Consider the following 16556-nt stretch of genomic DNA (forward strand, 5'->3'; position numbering starts at 1 on the left):
GAGGCGCTCTCAGGGGGGTGCAGGGCCCACGAGGGACCCCCCAAGCCTTGGTCGACAGCCAGAGGCCCAGCCAGCAGGTCTGCTAGCACAGGTACCTGGTTCTCTCTTAGGCCGTCACTGTAGCATGACACTGACATTGAATACACTGAATACGTATTTTCAGTAGAACAGAATAAAGTGCACATTCTATTGATCTATTGACCTTTACTCCAAATATGATCATTGGCTAAATACAAGTGATTCAAAAAACCAAATATAGTTGCAAAAATTCTGAAACATCCTTATAGAAAGGAATAAACTCAACAGTTCTATAAAGCCTCTCACCTGCTCTAATTCTTCTAAATAATTGAGCACTATTAAGAAAAATGATGTAACTAGTAGAAATTCATGAGGACTTCTAGAGGATACTGTGCTAAGTGTTGTAGCTAAACTGCGTGTTGCAAACAATGCCCTCTAGCACAAATCAGGCACATCAGTTAGAGCGGGCGTGGGCAAGGAAGCGCATGGCCATCATGGGGGAGGTCTGGCAATAAACAGTGAGCTTGGTTTTCAAGGAGGGAGGGCTCTGTCACCCACTGAAGATGGACCTCTGGCAGCCATCGCTTTGAGATATTGCAGCTGGGGAAACCGTAGGCCATGGGGTCCGTCTCCTCTAAGTATCAGTTTTCTTATACATAGAACGGGGTATGGTTGTCCCTACCTCACAGATTTGTTTAAATTAAGCCAGATAATGTGCCTAATCTGCTTTGCTCTGTGTGTGGCACTCTGCAAAGGTGAGCTATCATTATATTTATTACCATTTTTAATGATAGAAGGATGACAATACAACCTCCAGAAGGGGCTGCGGGTGCTACCCAGGAAACATCTCTGCCTTTCTCAAGGGGTGACCTTCGGGCTTGTTTCCCTGTTCTTCTGATGCCAGGAAGCCTTCTGACCAACATGGCACTGAAGTCACTCATTGTTCCTTCCAAGTCAGTACTTGGCGCCCCGGTAACTGCCATGTGGACTCCCAGGTAGGGAGGCCTTCCTTCTCCCCCATCCCGGTCCACTGGAGGCCCCACCTTGTCTGGCCACGATGAGGCTGGCCATGCAGTCGGGCACGCTGGTTCCGGCAGCCAGGAAGGTGATCCCCATGATGACGTCAGGAATTCCCAGCGTGTACCCAATGATTGTGACCTGGAAGCAGCAGGAAGAGACAGATGGTGAGCTGAGGGCCAACGCCAACCCTACGGGCTCATGGATCCTGTGATCAAGAAGCAGAAAAGCCTACAAGCTGGGCCATCTCTCCAGGGGGCAACATCCGCCCTCTGAATCAATACAGACTGCAAAGAACCGTGCGTGCAGACCTGGCCTGCAGGTCAGGGGACCTGGGTGCCCTTACGGAGCCCATTTTCCAATCAAAGGTAGGTCTTTTTCACTTGTTCCATTCAGGTGAGGCAGACGGTTTGAGGGAGGGGAAATAGAGTTTCTGGGGAAAGGCAAGATTGAGACAGGATATTTGAACACAGGACGTCCTGAGAAACCCAGGAGGGATGGCTGCCACGCTGTACTGGGAATTTCAGCATCCAAGTCCTGAGATGCATAATGGGAATTTACAAGAACCAGAAAGGGGCTGGATTTACACCATCAGTCATGTAGGAAAAGCCATAAGCAGACAATTCCTTTCCTCTCTTCCCTGACATTTGCTAACAATGTCTTCACGATAATAATGATAATGTTTATTTAGTACTTAGGCGTTGTGCTAAGCGATATTCGTGTGTTTTAGCTTAATTCTCACAACAACCCTATGGAGTCAGTGCTATTATTATCTCTATTCTTCAGATGGGAAAACTGAGGCACTGCCCAAGGCAGTTAGGCTGGTAAGTGCCAGAGGGGTCCTTCCCACCAGCGGTCAGGCTCATTGGCACAGGCAGGCCTCTACTAATGCAGCAGGGGTTGGGCCAGAGGGTGGACACGGGATGCCTGAGACACCACTTCCATCTGGTAAATGAGCCCATTCTTGCCCCCTGATTTCCAGATGGGAACACTGAGAGGAAAGCAGTCCGTGAGACAGAAGAGGAGGGAGCCAGTGGCAAAAGAGAGAGAAGTGGAAAAAGAGACCCATTCCCTGTGTGTTGGCCCGAGGAGAGGCTAACTCGCAAGATCTGGAATGCTTAGGTCATTTTGGATGCCACTTGATCTCCCTCACTTTCTGTAAAATTACAAGAAATGCAAACCACATGTTGTAAGTAGCAGTTCTCCGCATGGTGCCTCCCGGGCCAGCAATGGAAAGAGACACCTACACATGAAACCCTGACTTACTCCAAGGGGCACAGTTGCTCCTTCCCCATGCGAAGGTTTGGGGGATGGTAGTTAAATCCGTTGACATGCCTGGCTTGCCTCTTTTCAAACCAGAGACTGAACCTCATTTCCGTTCAGTGCTGGCCTGAACTTGGGGTGGCCTCGGGGCTCTCTGCCTTCCACTCTCCAGGGAGGAAAGTGAGATGCAGAAACACATATTTCTTTTGTTGTTCTGAGGAGCCTTTTGTGAAATGAGCTACAAGCATCCTGGCCAAACCTTGTTTTTCCTTTCTAACCCTCAGCTGGGTCCCTGTAGGAATCTGGTTTGGCTCAGCGGGGCTTGGCCTGGAAAGGAGTTGCTGCCCCTGCTGCTTGCTCTCTCTTACTGTTATGTTTGTGGTTGAGCCTGGAGGTTTGGGAACCGATTGTCCAGGTGGCTGGGACCAGATCTCTTGCTTCTCCTGTTTTCTCCCTTGCACCCAGACATTGCTCAGGACTTCCAGAACCTCCACAGAGCGGAAGGAGGCAAACAGGAGGCTGAGCCTCAGATCAGTGGTTTACTTTGTGAGTGGACTTTGGAGAAAACCATTGAGCTCGTGGAGGTCAGGGACACCAACACACTCCCTAAACCTGGAACAGAGACGGTACCCAATGAATATGTCAAATAAAAACGTTAATGAATATAGGGTGAGGGAGAAACCCCTGGCTATAAAATCCGGATTGAAGAAGAAAATATCTGTCTGTGATGTTGAAGGCAAGGGATAATTATGAGTTAATTGTGTCAGGTTTACAAATTTGCGATCACCTCCAAAACAATATTTTCAGACCTTTTTTTTTTAGCTCTTGAGTTTAATTCTCCAGAACTTATACTGCATTTCTGTCCACTATTCAACCAAGATTAACTTAGATGTGCATAATTTTGTGATGGCTTTTAATATCTGCCCAACTCCAATTCTGATGAATTAGTTTTGCTCCCCAGTTAAAAAGTGGTCATAAATGGGCACTGCATTCCGATGGCTGCATTTCCTAAAACGGCCTTAGGGCAGAGGCTCTTTTGAGCCATAGCCCCACAACCTATTCCAATCCCTGAATCATTAGTTTAGCTTCAGAAGGGACCCTTGGGAAGTCACCTGGTCCAATGACCTCATTTTTTGGTTGATGAGACTCAGCTAGGGGAAGTGACTCTGATAGATGGGATCGTCACTCTCCAATTCCTCATCCCTTTCCTCCAGGCCCTTTGGCTGGTGACTCTGCTGTTCTTCCCACTGGAGCAGATGGAGTGTATTTCTCCATTGATGGTGGGCTTGGCTGATGGAAGGTGGTAGAAATGATGGTATGTCAGTTCCAAGCGAAGGCCCTGGGAAGCCTCTTGTCTTTCACCACTTGCTCTCTTGCATTTCAATGATTCATTGAGAGAAGAGCATTCCCCAGGTAGCCACTGGTTCAAGGAAAAGGAGCAAATGCATGGAGTAGACACGAACCCCACCTGCTGCCTGAATCAAGCGTAGCAGTGCTGTAGCTGGAAGCAGAGCTGCCGCGCCAGTCCCCATTGTGATTAGTTAACCGCAGACATGTGAGCAGGAGAACAGATGCTCGTGATTCTAAACCACTGAGTTTGGGGGTGGTTTGTTATGTGGCTTTTTGCAGCAATAGCTGACAGATACAGCTACTGGGCTGAAATCCCAACGCCTATTCCCTTCTAGTTGAGCGCAATTTTCACTCTAAAGAGATCTAGCAATGCCATGGGGTCCTCAACACACTCACCATCCACACCATCACGTAGGAGAAGGCTGCGATCCACAGTGTGGAGGAAGCGAACGTCACCATGAACCATTTCTCCCAGCGGGGCTTGTTGCAGTTGGGTACAGTGAAGTATAAGACAAAACTCAGTGGCCAGGTGAATGCCCATTTCACTGTTTCCAGTTTGCCAGCTGGGAAAATAAAAAAGGCAAAAAAAAAAAAAAAATCAGTTGGCTTCATTTCTCTGCTCCACCAGCCTTCTGCACTGCTTCCCCCAGACATTTACATCCTGACTGATGGCCTGTGACATAAACTTTATTATATTGCTCTTTTCCAAAAAGACTCAAATGGCTTTCCACCACCAACAAAACCACTGCCCACCTACTAGCCGGGCCTCCGAAATGACAGGATGAGTCACTTCTGAGTATACAGGGCAGGGGGGATGGTTTGGTGAATGTGGCCAGGTGGGACAGGATGAGGAAGATTCTCAGGATACAAAAAGGGATGGGTGTGTGTGGGGGGCCGTGCATGAGGGAGGGGAGCTAGGAAGACCAGCAGTCCACCCCTGTTGTCCTCCTCATGGTTAGGTAACCCAATCTTTCCAGATCACAAGGTGTCAGCGGTCACAGCGCCATCTAGTGGAATTGCTAAGCATCGTCCATCAGCTCACGGAAGTCTTGAAAGATGTTTTAAAGGCCCTCAAAGCTGTCAAAACACCGCTTGAGTGTTTGGATCCCAAGCTGATATGGATTTGCAAATTAATCATTGCTTTCTGGCTCTCTAACTATCTGCTGCCATGGACAAGATGATGGATCTGTCACTGATGACCTGTGCTGCCTGAGTGCTGTGTATGAGAGATACCTATAAACGCTGATTTTGGTGACTATATAGCCAAGAGTTCCTAGTGGCCTCAGATTTGACAAACATATTAGTTCTCCTTTGGCTTTTATTACCATCCTGCTTAAGGAGTAACTCACCTCTGCTACGAAATATGTACACTCATGTGTGATTCCCACTTCAGTGAGAATACAGAACATCTCCATCTTCCAGAAAGTTCCCTATGCCTCGTTCCAGTCAAACCCCCAGTCCCTACCACCACAGATCAGTTTTTCCTGTTCTCCAACTTCAAATAACAAAATCATATGGTATGTCTTTGTGTCTACCTTCTTTTATTCAATAAAATGTTTTTTGAGATTCATTCATGTGTCAGTAACTCATTCCTTTGAGTAGCTGTGTAGTGCTCTACCCTGTGGATACACAGTTTGTCTATCTGTTCTCCTGTGGATGGGAATTTGAGGTGTTTCCAGGTTTGGGGTATTACGACTAAAGTGGCTATGAGCATTCTCTACAAGTCTTTTTGTGGGCATGTTCTCATTTTTCTTGGGCAAAGACCCAGAAGTAGAATTGCTGAGTCATAGTGTTTATTTAACTTTAGAAGAAACTGCCAAACAGTTTTCCAAAATGATTCCACCATTTTATATTCCCACCAGAGTTACGGAGGTATTTTTAAAATTACATTTTGAACAGTGATTAATAAAACGTTTAACCAAATTTATTTCATAATTTTCTATCACTATCCAGCACTTATTTCTTTTATCTCTTGCCAGACTCCCAATAATTTCTTAAAACTGCAGTGTAAAGTTACATGACATCACTTCTGGCCCCCAGGCCCCACTCCGATGGCCGAGGCAGGGCAGTCTCTGGGGGGAGAGTGGGGCTTTCTCGTCAGAGAGCACTCGGTCCGATCCCTCCTCTGTCTGGGTCGAGTGGCTCAGTTATTTAAATTCCCTGAGCCTCAGTTTCCTCATCTGTAAAATATGGACACAACAGCACTGAGCTCACAGAGTTGCTGGAAGAATTAAATGAGATGATATTATGACAGGGGCTGGAACAACGTAAGCTTGCAAGTTACTGGAGTCAAAATACTCAAGGTCATTCTTGACTCTCCCCGTTCTTTCATCCCCTATGCCCAACCCTGGCAACTTGCCCAGGGCATTCTCATCTGTCTACAACTCATTATATCCCCACCGCTTCCCGCTGGGCCCAGTCCTCCACACATGACCTGGCTGAAGACCTGGCTGCTGAGGGGACTCCTGGCTCCTACACCTGCCCTGCCTCCATGTGCTCACCACCAACAGCAAGAGGGACAGCCTCAAAAGCAGACTGTTCTAGAACCTTCCATTAGCTTCCACAGCTCTCAGAGTAAAACCACATCTTCCCAATACGGCTGACGAGGCCTTACTTGATTTGGCCCCCACCTGCCACTCTCCCTACTCACACACTCCCCTGCTTTGACCTTCTTCCTCAGACACTCCAAGCCTTTCTGCCTCAGGGCCTTTGCACTTGCCATTCCCTCTGCCTGGATCTCCTCGTGGCTGAGTCGGCCCTGTCATGCAGGTCACTTCACAGCTCAAACGTCACCTGATCCCTCAGATCACCCAATCTAGACAAGATTCTCACCCACCACACTCCTTGCTTTCCCATCACCTGCTTTTATTCGTTTCATGACAAATGTATTCTGTCTGAAATTATCAAGTTCATTTGTTTCCTCATTTATTTTCAGTTGCCCCCAAACTAGAATATAAACTCTGTAAGAATGAGTGTTTTCTCTAGCTGGTTTACCACTCTATTTTGAATGCCATGAACAGTGCAGGGCATTTAGCACATGCTCAAAGAAAATTTATTTGTTTTTAAGAGTCTAAGGGTATCCCACTTACAAATGCAGAATAAGGCAAAGAGAACAAATTATTCAGAAAGGGGAAATCTTTCCCTATTAGCTACTATGCACCTTTTCAGATTTAAGATCTGGAGATGGTGAAGTGAATGATGAGAACATTTAGACTGAGTTTGGCTGGGTTACAAAGCGAAAAGACTATCTGAGAGTTGTTTTGTGAGGGACTTTTAAATGTTGCAGAATCCACAAGATGGCCAGATCTTTGGATCCCAAATGCTTTCTGAATTCTGCACGTTCCTAAATGCTGCAATGTGGTGACAAGTACTTATCCATCGTGGGTTCTCCCTTCCTGGCCTTCCGGTCTTCCTGACTCGCTCACAGGGAGAGAGAGGAAGACTAGATCTGGTTTACAGTACACACCCAATCGAAGTTATAAAGGAACACATGGCTGGGAAGAGAAATGACTTCAGTTTGGCTCTTTGTCATTCTTCAGAAGATAAAAAAGAGAAGAAAAACAAAGTCAGAACTTACTACTGCAAGAGCGTAGAAAATGATACTTATTAGGTAAAGCTGCAAGGAGTACAAGTTAGCACAAATGAGTCGAGTTTTTTCTCTCAGCTGCTTTAAAAATTCTGACTTGACACAAGGAGGGCAGTGTAACTAGAAACAGTTCTCACTGACATTAAAAATGATAGGGCTGCTTTCTGTAAGTTATAGCTCCCTTGTAACAAGGAAGTAGAAATTCAATGAGTATCATCTGGAATATACCTTTAAACGTCATATAACAAACATAACTCCTTGAGCAAACCGGGTGATACAGAAATGTGCTTTTTCAATGATTTGGGGAGCGAGAGCAGTCAGGTAAGAATCGTCTGTCCACATTTTAGCTAATATAAACTTCCATTTCTGAACAAAGGGGTAAAAACCGTTTCCTCTCCTCTGTGAGTCAACAGCATTTCTGGACATTTTCTCCTCTCTTGTTCCATTGCCATGTGGTCCAAATAGAGCCACCTGGGGATAGGTTCGTTCGTTCATTTAACAGATATCCACTGATGCCCACTGCGCCATTCTGTGCCAGCCACGGCTCCAGGTGCCGAGGATGCAGCAGTGAATTAGGAAACCAAACTCTCTGCTCAGGGACCTGATGCGTGGGCAAGGATGCGATTTCTCGAGAGACAGCCAGCAACTGGGAGAGGAAGCCAGGGGCGTGAACGGGCACTCGGAGCACAGAGCGTCCCTTTGAGTGTGACCAGCTCTAAAAAGCCGAGGACTTGTTCCTAAGTTATATTCCTTATTAAGCTTTTTGGGAAGCTTAATTCTATTGGAAAGAGAAAAAGTCATTGCTTAGTATTTTAGTCCTAGAGCTGAATATATACATTTGTTCTAATTATATAGGCAATAAAAATGTACATTGTTTTAAAATGGGAAATAGAGAAAAAATCAAATATAATTCCACCTAGGATAAACATACTTATATTTTGGTGTATTTCTCTTCAGTCTTTTTTCTATGGAAGTGTATTTACCTACATACACATGTAAATGTTTCTCTTTCTGTCAGTCAGTAGTAAGGCTTTCTTCACACAAGAAATAAGAATATCTGTACAATTTATATGCATGTATATATGTACACATACACTATGCAGAGGTGTATATAATATACATACACACCATATGAATTTAACCTATATATATTATATGCGCATATATACACAGGCATGTTAATACATGTACATATGTTTTATAAACATACATCACATATACAGTATGTATATGAACATCTTATGTGCATACATTATACCACACGTGCAGAGTACATATGTGCATATACACTTATATTCATGTATACAGACACATACACAAATGTCATACATAGGCCTATACTTACATACTCCTTATTTGTTAATTATTTACTTGTTAATTGTACCCACTATAGTCAAGCCCTGGGGAGAAGAAAGCCCTGCAGCTGAGTGACAGAAACACAGGGAGCCCGGCCCTTGCAGGATGACCACGAGAGGAAAATTGTCCTCATTGTGGGGACGGACCTTCTTCAGGCCAAAGGAACTTAGGGTGAGAGGAACCCGACATGAGGTTCCGGGGCTGAGTCCTCGCGGCTCCTCGAGTGCCCTCTGCTGGCCTGCGGCGCGCTCGCTCTAGCCTGATCGCCCCTGCAAGGGGGCTGGCCTGCCCCAGGGAGGGCCTGGCTCAACACTTAACCCCCTAGCCTCAAATGGAATTTTCTGAGGAATGGGGTTTCTCAGCGCTGGTGGAGGAGAACAGAGGGTCAGAACTGGACAAGCCCACTCTGCACTTCAGAGGTGAAACTCGCTCTGCATGAGGGTCCCCTGAGTCTCAGAAGAGCTGTGAGGATTGCTGGGGTGACTCCAGGGCTCCAGCCGCTCAGGGATGGCCCATGGTCCAGCAGCATCGGTGTCACCTGGGGGCTTGTGAGCAATGCAAAATCTCGAGCCCCACCCAGACCTCCGGAATCAGAGGCTGCACTTTATCAGGATGCCCAGGGGAGAGGGCTGGTACAGCAGAACTTGGGATCCCACTTCCTATCGCACCAGTTCGGGACCCTGGCATGAGGCAGAGACCCCAAGGGGAGGCAGGACCACGCAGAGCATTGTTTCTCCTCTCAGGCCTGTGATTCCAAAGGATGCAGGGTCCCTGAAGTGGGGGTCCCGAGGCCACCTCTCCAGTCATGTCTCTGAACATACAAGCGGCCTCCTCATCTGCAACCTAATCACAGAGACGCGGCGGGGCAGCCAGCAGGAGTTTCAAGACACTGAAACCTCACAGTGAGGTCTGGAATTTATCGGGTCCAAGTGAGAGGTACAGAAGAAGTGACCTGCAGGGGACCCTTTTTCCCCCACTAAGTAATGAGGCCCAGGTGTGGGAGCCAGACGATGTGTCTGGTCCCACACGTGTCTTTAGTGGTCTGCCTGGAGGGGTGTACTTGGGGCTTCTGGGAACCGGGAGGGCAACACCACGTCTGCTCATGTACAGACTCTTCACCTGCCCCGCTACTTCTCTAATCAGTGAGAGACTCTAGCAGAATGGGCACTTCTGGAGCTTGGTTACGAGCTGACGATGGTGGACTCTGAAAACAAGACCTGGGCCAGGCAGAATTGCAGACATGGGCCCCAAGATTCTGTGCCCTGATTCTCAGAACCTGTGAGGAGGAGGAGCTGTCAGTCCCCGACTGTGCTGTGCTGTGTGGGCAGAGCTGACCCCCAGATGGGGAGGCCATGCAGCTCTAATCAGACTAGGCCTGTCTATTCACAGGAGCCCCCACAAGCAGAGGGGAAGCCAGACAGGTTAGAAGAGTGAGAAGGACCCAAGACACTGTTGCTGGTTTGAAGATGGAGGGGCCACGTGACAAGGAACACAGGCGGCCTCTAGGAGCAGAGAGCATCACCTGGCCAACAGCCAGCAAGGAACCAGGACCTCAGCCGTACAACCGCAGGGAACCAACTTCCGTCAGCAACCTGAACGTGCTCAGGAGGGATCCTCCCGGGACCTCCAGAAAGGACTGCAGCCCTGCCCACACCTCGATTATGGTCTTGTGAGCCTCTGAAATCCAGGTAGGCCTTGCAGGACTTCTGACCCTCAGAACCGGGCGCAAATCAATGGGAGTTCTAAGCTGTTAAGTTTGTGTGAATTTGTTGCTTAGCAATAGAAACTGAGCACAATGGTTTACAAGGGAAGCATGGAGCGTCTGGTCATTTAGTCCATAAAATGTTTTTGTCCTGGTTGGTAAGGAAGAGAGTTGCCAAGAAATATAGCCAACAGTGGCAAAATGGATAAAGAGCCAGTATGCTTTTCTCTATCAAGTTAACCTACTAACAGGTACTGATCTAACTCTGGCTGGGCGGTTCTGGAGTTTGGGGTATAGGAGTTTGGGTGGATATTTTCTAGTTAGTTTTGATAAGTCCTTGACAAGATTGAGCTCTCAGGGGCCCTGTGGGGGCACAGGAGCAGTTCTGGTCTGAGTGTTACTTGCTGTCCCCTGGATACTAAGAGGAGCACAGAAAGACCTTGCATCTGAAAATAAGACCCCACTCTGACACTGCACCCACGTGCCGCCACTAAACGGCCTTTCAAGTGGATCAAGCAATCCTGCCTCAGAATTTATAGTCCTCCTGTAAATTGAAACCTCTCACAGAAGTCGCCCACGTTAATTAAGCCTCACACACTTGACAGTGAATGTGAACTGGACCGCTGAACTCTTTCCTGAAATACTAGCAAATAGGCAGAAATCTTTGGGTTTAGTCCATCCACTCCACTAATGGGTGCAGTAGGGGCACAAGGTCGCTGGAACAGCCAAGTCTTTGTTGGAGGTAGCAGGCAGGAAGGGACACCACCCTGACGGCCTGAAAGCTTTACAAGCCTTGCTTATCCCCACCCCTTCAAGGTACCAAGGAGATTTCCTTGGCAAGCCCCACCGTGCGAGAGTTAGTTAGAGCTGGAATGCTTTTTGCCCAGGACTGCATCTCCTGTGGTGCCCGCCCTGGAAACAGTAGGTCGTGGCAGATGAAGGATCTGAATGGGGGTGAGGAGCAGGAAGTGAGAAGGAAAACCAAGGCCAAGTGGGAAGGCTGCATGTGTCCCCTAGGGCTGGCCAAGACAGGACAGCTCCCCTGCCAGCTGGAATGGGACAGGTGAAGCTGGGTGAAGTACCTCTTCCCTTGAGCACCAAGCTTCTTTGCTAACACAGCTCACGTGCATTTCCTCCTTAGCACCCAAAGGTCCTGCAGAACAGCTAAGAGAGGGCCTTGTGCCACAAAATGCCAACCAATTATACATTTGGTCAAAGCTCCCACATTTCAACCACTGATCATGTGTCGTCATCTTGGTCATCTTTGGACCCTCTACAACAGAGTCTTGCCTGTTGTAGAAATTAATATAAATCTTTTTACGCTCACATAGAGATATTCTTTGAATTGAACGGCAGAAAGATCTTCAAAGTCAAGGGCATCTACTCAGTGGCTTCAACACAGCTCCCAACCCCAGCCCAGACATAGGACCTCTTACAGGGGGGGTCGAATGGTGTGTATGGTCCTTCATCCTCCTCCTCATCCTCCTCTTCCTCCTCATCATTCTCATTGTTCTCATTGTCCTCATTCTCATTCTCTGTCTCGTTGCCAGCCTCGGCAACAACATCGTCCCTCCGAGTCCCGTTCACACCTCTGTCTGGGGCATTGCTGGGCCCTGTCCCGTTCTCCACGGTGTGCTTAATTGGGATTTTGATGGCCACCTCGGATTCTCCATTGGCGTAAGCCCTGCTGTTTATCAGTCTTTGTCTCTGGAAAGAGAAAGGCGCACTCTTAACATGGTCAGAGGGACTGTGAGTCCTTACACCCAGAACATGAGCACTGGGCTCTTTCCTAGGCACTTGACAAGGAGATGCTTCCAGGAGACTCTGCAGTCAAGTCTTAAGGGATTCCTCAAAGTAATAAGCAACTCAGACAAACTCCTTCTGGGAGGAAGGATTAGCCTTTTATGACCCATTGGAACTTGCAAATCCTTTTAGAGGAAAATTCCTATGTCTCAGGTGCACATTTCTTTTCTATCAGGCTTTTTGATTCCCTGTGCACTGTGGCACTATCTTTCATCTCCAGATTGTATGAATCCCTTGGTCCATGTGTGAGAAAGCCACACAAGTGTATTTGGACTAGTGTATCAATAAGGCTGCCATCCAGAGAAAGGAATACAGAAAGAAAAATTCAGGTCAGAGACTCCGCACTACTTTAAACTAAGGTAACTCTGATTTAGCAACTACTTCAGTGCAAGTTCACGTCAGAGGGCTTTATTCAAATGGAAGATAAAAAGAAAAAGGTAGGCAGAAGGGGACAGGAGAGTTTTTCTCTATAACTGGGAGCCAGACCATGTCTTTCAACACGTGGAGGAAGAGCAAGGACCAGGATGCACAGCTGGCCCAGTGAGCAACGATGTTGGGAAACGGCCGAGGGATATAATTCTATTAAATGTTGAGTCAGGTGCTTCCACTTTCAGACCAGGAAAATTGCTCCCCTCCCCAAAGTTTCTCACCCCTGTCCAGTGGCAAAAGGACCGTGCTTTCCCAGATACCTCATTGATCAACATGCGACTGGCCATGGAGAGTCGGGTCTTGGGGGGAAAGTGGCTGGTGATCATGATTCGAAGGCCAGCCTCAGAGAAAGACAGCTGGTGTGGGTAGGCTGACAGCAGCTCATCTACCATGATCACCGACGCTTTGCGCTGGAAATTGGCTAAAGAGGCAAAAAAACAGAATAAAAATAACATTGAGGCTAGGAACAGGGAAGAGATATTCATTCAGTCTTCCTTTCCTTCCTCCCTCCCTCTCTCTTTCCCTCCTTCTCTCCTCCCCCTTTTCCTTCCTTCCTACCTTCCTTCCTCCCATCTACTGATCTATCCTTCCTTTGTTCCTTCCATCATTCTTCCTTCTTCCTTCCATCCATCCTTCCTCCCATCTGTCCATCCTTCCATCTACCCATCTATCTATCCACCCACCCTTCCATCCATCCATCCATCCATCCATCCATCTATCCATCCATCCAGGGAGGGTTGTAGTGAGCGAAATCTGGAGAAGAGTCAAAATCTGTTTTCCATGGGGCTCATTGATAGCTCTTTTGAAATGACTTGAAATAACTTAAGCATCATTCACTGACATAGTAAGAATACATGGTAACATAAGGGAATTCCTCCCTGCCCTCAAAGGGTTCTTTTCCTACCACTCAGATCTGGGACACAGGAAAGACCCCAGTAATCTTTAGTAACCCTTTACATGCTCCAAATGACAACAATGTTCACACTGAGCTGTTAAAAGCTTCAGAATTGACTTTAGTGTCAAGTGGAGGGCATGGTGGGGAACGTACATGTTGCTCAGGCCAGCCTATGAGCAGGGCTGACAAAGGGGTGGCTGGGGGAGCTGTCCACATTACAGAGGCCTGAGGTCCAGAGGGGGCGTGGGACGAACCCTGGGTAATGATTTGCTGGCAGACCTCCCTGAGTGTGCAATCTGAGCACACAGCTCATGGGTACCTGGCCACAGCCTCTCCTGGTTCTCACTCCTGTTTTCTAAGCCACTAAAACATGAAACAATCTCTGGAAACACTGACGAATATTAGGTAGCTCTCTTTGATTCCCTAAGAATATTCCTTTTATGGTTATAAACTGCCCAGAAGAGAAGAAACTAAATGAAATCCTTATGTGGGATGGCACTGAAAACTCAAGTCTTTTGTTAAACATGCATATAATTAGTCAGAAAAGTATATCAAATAATTGAATTTCAAAATCTAATAATTACCCACAGATTTCAAAGTCAGACATATATTTGAAAATAGCCTGTATTTTCTCATTTCTTTTTTGTTTTTCCTGTAAAGCAACCATAAGGGACCAAGAAGAAACAAACCTGCACATTTCAAGGGGAAAGTTAAAAGAAAATTAAATGAAAAATGAAACACATTCTAGGGAAAAGTAAATGATAATTTTCTGTGTTCCTCTAAGAAGGAATATTATTTATTAGAGAGTACTATATTATTTCTCTTAGTATATCAACTGTTTAATAAGAATCTATTGAATATAGGAATTACTTTGGGGAAAAAAGATAACGTTCTATGTCATTTTGCAGCTTGGAAGCTGACATACTTTAGCCTGAGAATGAATCTGGATACAATATACTAATAACAGCTTTCATTAATGGAGTATTTTACATATTCTATCTCCTTTACTCATTACAAAAATTATCCCCCAATTGCAGAAGAGAAAATTGATGTTTCATGGTCACACAGCCAAAATGTGACAGAGTCAATACCTCAAAACCTGTGGTCTTCTCTCCTTTACCATCCTGGCCTAATATCCCTGTATCATTCCCAACAAATGTTTTGCCCAAGAACTTCCATGGGGCTTTCCAAGTGGGCTCATCACCAGGTGTGAGACTGCCCCATGATGTAGCCAAAGGGAGGGAGGGAGGACCAGAACCTTCTCTCCCTTAGTCTCCTCTGGGGTGGGCAGCATGCTCTCCAGTCAGCTTCGGGCCCAGCAGCGGCTGTAAGAGTGGGTGGGCACTCCTCTGGTACATGGCTCTCCTACGTTACCTTTCTTGAGTAGCACCACGGTGGCGTCGCAGTTGCTGCTGTCGTCAATTTCAGCATTGTTGGCCAAGCCGTTGACCATGTTTCCAGCACCTTTCGTCCTCCTTTCGAAGCACTGGTGTATGCAAGCGTTATATCTGAACAAAGGAATAAGCAGAAAAGCCCCATTAGCGTTTGCTGTTCCTCCCACCCAGCGCTCCCTGCAGCTCTCAGTCTGGACGCATTGTGGGGGACCCCATGCCTCAAGTTATTACAGTCATGCATCACTTAATGATAGGGATACATTCTGAGAAAGCGTTGTTAGGTGATTTGTTGTTTTGAGGTCATAGAATGTACTTACACAAACCCAGACGGTATAGCCAACTACACACCTAGGCCACATGGTACTAATCTTACGGGACCATCATCGTATATGCAGTCTGTTGTTGACCAAAACTTCATAATGTGGCACATGACTGTAATGTTATTTTGTCACCCCATTACCCCTCAGAATATGCAACCTGTCCCATTTTCCAGTTTAAGGATATGGTAAGTGAAAATAAAATCAACAGAACATAAGTAATTAGTGACACACTGCTTTCTCTGCAACATCTTCAATGTCAATGGCGGGACCTCCGGATTGAGTTCTCTTACTTGGGAGTCTGTGCATAGAAGGGCTGTGATGAGACTCAGTGGGATGGGCAAGGTCTACCTTCTCTGGGCCGGATCTCCAGGGCCTTGGTGGCAGGGACACGCTTAGTGGGGAAGCAGAGAATGTCTCATTCGTGCCGCTACCCAGTGCAGCGCCTCATGGCCTACGAGTTACAGGCTGGTGGGTGGTCTAGGCCTCTGTCTTTGGTTTCCTGAGGTCACAGGTTGGGATCCTGTGAATCTCTGTTACCGTTATGCCGTAACTCCAGGTCTGACGGGCTCTTGGCTTTATGAAAAAATTCTGGGCTATGATTCTCCATAAGGATTGAGTGAACACATTGTGCAGTGCTCCCAACACATGTGTTGGAAAGGAAGAAGCTTACACAAATTCCTTGGGTGTTTTTGGCAGGTAAATGTTCTGGTTCCTTCATCTTTAGTATTAGAAGACTCTCAGGGAGGAATCCTAGAAAACCCATGGGCAAAGACAGCTGGGGAGAGTTTCCAGGGCATTGTGGGCCACTGCTGCTCTTTCCCCAACTCAAAGACCTAAAGACCTTGATGGCTTCCTGGCCACAGGACAACCCATCGAGGTATCCTACCAGCTTGATCTCTGGCCTCCTATAGGAACGGCAGCCGGGCATGGTGACTCTAAATTGCCAACTGGCAAGCAACTCCAGCTGTTCCTCCTCTTGTTCCTGATCCCTTTTGCTGCTATAGACATGTCACTCTCTGGAGTCTCTCCCCACTGTATCCTGTGCCTGTCCTGTTCTTCTGTCAGTGTAGCTGTGGGTGGGTGGGCCTACGGGGGCATGACAGCCACTACAGTACAGATGAAGGGGTCCTCTGTGGCTGAGGCTTCTCTTCCATAAGCCCCCTCCTGTACACCTGGGGAACCTGGGGTCCTTCTTATATCACATGAGGGAGAACAGAAAACCAGTCAAAAGTGATGGTGATGGCAGTGAAAAGACCAATCCTGGGGGACTCTCAGGGTTAATAAGAGGCGGGGAAAAGAATTAGAAGATGACTATTTTGCAATCCTAATGAAATAATGGAGCCAGCTACTGAGCATCAGTGACTGTCAACATCACAAACAGAGAGACAGGAGACACCAATGTGCCTGCTGATGGCAGAATTCA

General features: G+C 47.1%; 1 protein-coding gene across 2 annotated transcripts in view; it reads right to left on the minus strand.

The window, feature by feature from the left end:
* SLC24A3 (solute carrier family 24 member 3) overlaps positions 1-16556 on the minus strand; it is a 457448-nt gene that overhangs the window by 24150 nt on the left and 416742 nt on the right. For both annotated transcript variants that reach the window (XM_044748140.2, XM_014855848.3), the window contains 5 exons: positions 14794-14927; positions 12785-12945; positions 11729-11999; positions 4045-4211; positions 1062-1176 (listed from right to left, as the gene is read on the minus strand). In XM_044748140.2, coding sequence (XP_044604075.2) covers positions 1062-1176; positions 4045-4211; positions 11729-11999; positions 12785-12945; positions 14794-14927 — 848 coding nt within the window. The remainder of the gene's footprint in view (positions 1-1061; positions 1177-4044; positions 4212-11728; positions 12000-12784; positions 12946-14793; positions 14928-16556) is intronic.

Source organism: Equus asinus, chromosome 15 (genome assembly GCF_041296235.1).
Source record: "Equus asinus isolate D_3611 breed Donkey chromosome 15, EquAss-T2T_v2, whole genome shotgun sequence".
NCBI classification, from domain to species: domain Eukaryota; kingdom Metazoa; phylum Chordata; class Mammalia; order Perissodactyla; family Equidae; genus Equus; species Equus asinus.